We start from the raw sequence: 5,279 nt of genomic DNA, 5'->3' as shown, positions 1-5,279 counted from the left end.
CATCCATCCATCCATCCATCCATCCATCCATCCATCCATCCATCCATCCATCCATCCATCCATCCATCCATCCATCCATCCATCCATCCAAGCTGAAGTCATTTAAAAAACTATCTACAGCAGGTAAAATATTCATTGTTCATAGTCTTTTTACAAAATGCCACTTCTAAAAATCTAAACTTTCATTGCAGAAAATGTTCAAAAATTGGAAGCCTGAATAATGCACCAAATACCCATCCAGTTCTCAGTAAATCTATCTATCTATCTCAGTCTATCTTTAGATCTAAAAAGTCATTTTATCAAACAAAATGCCTTCTAACTCCCTCTGCCCTAAAAGCCCTGCGTGTCTTTAGCAAACCATATTTAAAACACCCAGGTCACACCCCTGGGGGCGGTACTTTTTACATCAATCTAAACATTATTCTAACGCCGCTAAAGTGAGACACGTATTAAAAGAGACATGTTGAATCTATTACAGTTTAAAGTAACTAACAACAACTAATCAATAATTAAAAAATATAAAACTGTATCTGAAATTCAGTTAATCAGTTAATATATTTCCTTCTATCTTTTTTGTTTTATTGAGTCATAGTGAAGAAGGAGCTTGTCCTGCAGAATAATGAGGAAAGATGCAGTTTGGATTCTCAATCTGTCCTACAATCAGCTGGAAAGAATGAGCTAATGTCCTAAAGAAGGAGTTGTTCTTGTAATCCTCTTAAATATCCTGAAGCATTTCAGGGATACTGTATTTATTAATCACCTCAGAAAGTTGTGCCAATTTCTCATAAAAAAATGAGCCCAATGTCGTTCCTTTAATGCTGCAGACTTTAGATGTTTATTTGCCAGACGGAGATTAATATTTCAAGTGATTTTTAAAAAAAATAATAATTTAGGGAAAGAATATGCCGTTCAGTGTTCATTGTTCACGTGGATTTTGACATTTAAAGAATGTGTTTCACTGAGCTCTAATGAATACCTGACCCTGGTTTAAACCACGCTGGGTTTCTGAGTAAATAATAAAAATGGCTATTACACTCCCGACTGCAGAGTCCACATATTTCTTGTATTTTAATACTGTTGCTTTTTATATTTATTTTTTATCTGATCCTGCAAATCTGATATATTCATTTGTATGTTTTTTTAAGTTGGAATAAAAATATTTGTTTTTTTTTTTTTTGTTTTTTTGCAGCCACGACTTTATTGGCGAGTTCAGCACCAGCTACAGAGAAATGTCCAGAAGCCAGTCACAGTTCCATATCTATGAGGTGATCCCCTTCACATGAACAGACACACTGTAACATGTAGAGGAATTCATTATTCTGGTCCCCAAATTTAACCTAAAGCTCAGCCTCATTTTAATTTGAGCTAAAAAAGCAAACAAGGAACTGAGGAGCATTTCCTCTTGATGTCTCATTAGAAAGAAACTTTTGTGCACCAAAAGTAATTAAAGTTTCACACTCACCTGCAGCTGCTCTGCTTGTGCGGATGTGTTTTCTTCCAGCATATCAGCAGCATTGTGCATGAACACATTCACAGGGTTCTTATATATAGTTAACTTAAACTAATGAAATAATGAAAACTGGAATGAAAAAAACAGTTTTGTTAATGGAAATAAATAAAAACTGTAATAAAATGAAAAGAAAAAAACGATAAATAACTGGAACTTTATCATGTTTGCACAAGACTATCTAAAACGTTCAGATATAAGATAGAATATCCTTTGTTTTCCTGTTTGTCAATTTATTTTAAGCCATATGGACTGATTGAACATTTTGTTTTAATCAAGCAGTTTCACATTATCTGTGAGCAGCTTATAGTACATGGTCCATAAAAACACTTGTTTACATTCTGCTGCCGCTCAGCGCTAGCCTGCTAAAAGACGACAGCAAAAGTTGGGATAAAGCGGCAAAGTGCATTTTGTGGTTTCTTTGAATCTGACTGCGAGAACAATAAAAACAAGTGCCTTGTAGCAGAAACATGATGAAATTTGGTGGAATAGTTCTCAAGAGAAAAAAAACGCACAGATCAAGCTCGCACAAGATGGCTAACTGTGCGTATCTGACATGCTAGCTTCTCTCAGTAGCTCCCGTGAAAAAGAAGCAACAGCCCAACAGGTAGCACCGGGCTGGTGACAACTGTCACCTTCTTAAAATTATTTCCCAAAATTGGTTAAATTGAGTTACGCGATTATTTTAGGGTTTAGGATTTTAGGATTATTTTAGTTTGTTGTGCTCGTTCATGAGAGACATTCATATTTGTGTGAATTTTGAACCTAATGGGTCTGTTTTTTTACTGGAAGAACTTGAGCTAAACTTTGATCTTGGGTGAACTTGCACAACAATGGAGACCAGATTGGAATAAAAGGCCATAAATGAGTTTATCTGTTCTCCTAGTTACTAGAGTGATAAGTTATTTGCATTATTATTTGTATAGAACGTGTATATCAGCTGTGCATCCCATTACTATAAGAAATGTAAGACCATCTGTTTGTGTTCACCGCCTGTTGAGTTTTCAATTAGCAACCAAGAAACCAGTGGGGAGTGACAGATATGATGACAGCAACACATAAGAAATTCACCAACAGAGAAATAAAGGCCTGTTGTTGCAAAAAATACCCACAAAAAAGAGATTACCATAACAGAGGGGAACAAAGCAGTAAATCAGAGAAATAAAACTCTATTAAAACTTATATTGATTGTTTCACAATGTTTACAATTTTAAATACGTTCACATCTCTGCTCGCCGTCACACAGCTCAGCGGGAAGCTCGCCTGAAGTCGAGCAGAACTGTAAATGTATTTCTCTCTGGACAAACTCCAGAGAGAAAACACGGACTCCAGGAAATGATTTGCAGTTTTCATGCTCTGATGTTGAAGCCTGTATTTGTTGCACATCACAAAACCAAAGACAACAGCCGAGAGAAGACACACGTTATTGTCCTCACACCCTCACGAGGTTATTGGTTAAGGTCTGCACGAACCGGATCAAGAAAGCAGCCCGTAAAAATGTTTCTGACACAACCAATCAGAGCACATGTCTCTGCAGAAACAAATTTACCACCACAGAGTCACTTCCAATAAGTCATTCAAAAATAATGTTTGCTTTTTGTTCTGAAACTTGCCAAGAACTAAAGCCTTAGGATTAACATCCACTAATCAACTAGCAGTAGAGATTCTCATTAGTGCATATAAATATATATATGACACTAGTATCAGGCTGCAGTGCATCATAAAAAGGTTGAGTGAATGTTTTGCTTACAAAACAATGTCCTTTACACTGTGTGCCTTAATTACAAATGACTAAAACCTATATGGTGTGTGTGTGTGTGTGTGTGTGTGTGTGTGTGGGGCGGGGGGGGGTCGGCTTTGGTGACATTTGGTGGCAATTTTAAGACAAAAATCCTACCTTTGGGGACAAAAGCCGAGTCCCTGTTTGGTTTAAAGGCCATTGATGGGTTGGGGCTTGGGTTTAGGACCAAGCTGTGAATTGAGTTTAGGTTAGTTTTAGGGTCAGGTAGGTACCTGTGAGGTTAGCCTTAGTGTTTGTGGTCAGGGTTAGGCTGTAGAAATGTAATGGAATGTCCCCATTTGGATAGCTGTGCAAACCTGTGTATGTGTGTGTGTTCTAGCATAGGCTATCTTGCAAGTCCCATTTTTCCAAAACATACTACCTCGTGGGGACCCACTGCTCCTTAAGTGGCCTAAAGCTTGGGCCCCATGAGTTTAAATACCATTTTTGGTGGGAGATTAAGTTTAGGATAAGGGTCAGGGTTAGGCTATAGAAAATAATATACAATGAGTAGAAGTCAGTGCAAACACTGCAAAAAAAATGTCCACCTAACCAAGTTTTAAAATCTTATTCTTATCTTATCTTATTATTCTTGAAATAACACTGTTAAAAGTTTCACCCTTGTTTAGTTATCCCCACTTGCTACTTCTCTTTAACACAAAGAGCTCTGACAAGTTTTGGATTTTTAACTCAACTTTATGAGTCTTAAAATATAAAACTTATAGTTATCCATTGTGTTAACTGTTTGAGAAATTTGTCAGATTTGTAAGTGTTGGCTGAACTTGAGTTTGTAAGTCACCAGTTGAAAAAAAGGGAAAGGGAAAAAGTCGGGAAAGTAAAACTTAAAGTTATTCATTGTGTTGACTATTTGGGAATTTGTATGATTTGATTGAACTTGGGTTTGAAAGTCAGACAGACCAGTATTTACCCAGCATTCCTTATTGAGAAATCATACAGAAATGATGTTTTTGCATGTTTATGACTATTAAAGATGTTCAAGAAAGTAAAAATTTGTTGTTCTGGTTAGTTTTCTTGTTCAGTTTTATCACGTTGTTCAACTTTAAGTTGATGTTATTGGCCAAAAATCAACACCATGAGTGAGAGGTATGTCCTTGTGTGTGAAGGGTGGCTCCGTTTTACTTTTCTACTAACGACTGACAAAGAGATTGATATTTACTCAGAATGTTAAATTAACACTGTCAAATATATGGTGAAACGACAACTTGTGGTGTCTGTAAACATTTATAACACCATCTATCATGTAAGTTGAAACAAATTTGGAATTTAAATTGTCTTAACTTAAAATGTAAAGTCACATCATTTTAACTCAAAATAGTGAGTTACATTAACACAGAAATGTGTGTTTGTTCAACTAGCTAAGGAAAATTGATAATGTTGATGATGTTTAATTTTTTAATTGTTTCAACGCACAGTCTTGAGTAAAAACAACTAGTGATTAACAGTTAAATCAATGTTGACAACTTAAAAAACTGCTGACACAACAAAAACAATGTAGTGCAATCAACTTTTTAAAACCTTATTTTCTGAGTTGAAACAACAATATTCCTCAAGTTGAGTTAACATGCGTTTTTAAGGCAGCAGGTGGACTTTCATTTGCAAGTTTAACTGACTTGAAACTTCTTACAGTGAAGAAAAAAACTGAGTCAAATCAAGTATTTCAAGAATCTTACCAAGTAAAATTTTCTTACTCCATCAGCAGAAAATTTTCACTTAAATTGAGTCAAATTTTCAGACTAACAAGACAAATAATCTTACACATTCTGAAAACAAGATTATTATTCTTACACAATCAGTTCTTGTTTAGTAAATCAGTCTCAAAACAAGATCAAAAAGACTTTTTGGCTGATATAAGATTTTAAAACTTGGTAAGATGGACAGTTTTTGCTGTGAATTTGGATAGATAGATAGATGGATAGATAGATAGATGGATAGATAGATAGATAGATAGATAGATAGATAGATAGATAGATA

General features: G+C 35.3%; 1 protein-coding gene across 1 annotated transcript in view; it reads left to right on the top strand.

The window, feature by feature from the left end:
* Positions 1–5,279, top strand: part of LOC106530786 (copine-8) — a gene marked incomplete at both ends in the record, with an annotated part of 87,740 nt that overhangs the window by 81,715 nt on the left and 746 nt on the right. The window contains 1 exon segment of the mRNA XM_014026489.1: positions 1,190–1,265. Coding sequence (XP_013881943.1) covers positions 1,190–1,265 — 76 coding nt within the window.

Source organism: Austrofundulus limnaeus, unplaced genomic scaffold (genome assembly GCF_001266775.1).
Source record: "Austrofundulus limnaeus strain Quisiro unplaced genomic scaffold, Austrofundulus_limnaeus-1.0 Scaffold558, whole genome shotgun sequence".
Lineage (NCBI taxonomy): Eukaryota > Metazoa > Chordata > Actinopteri > Cyprinodontiformes > Rivulidae > Austrofundulus > Austrofundulus limnaeus.
Note: the sequence above shows the minus strand (reverse complement) of the source record. Positions and strands in the feature narration are given on the sequence as shown.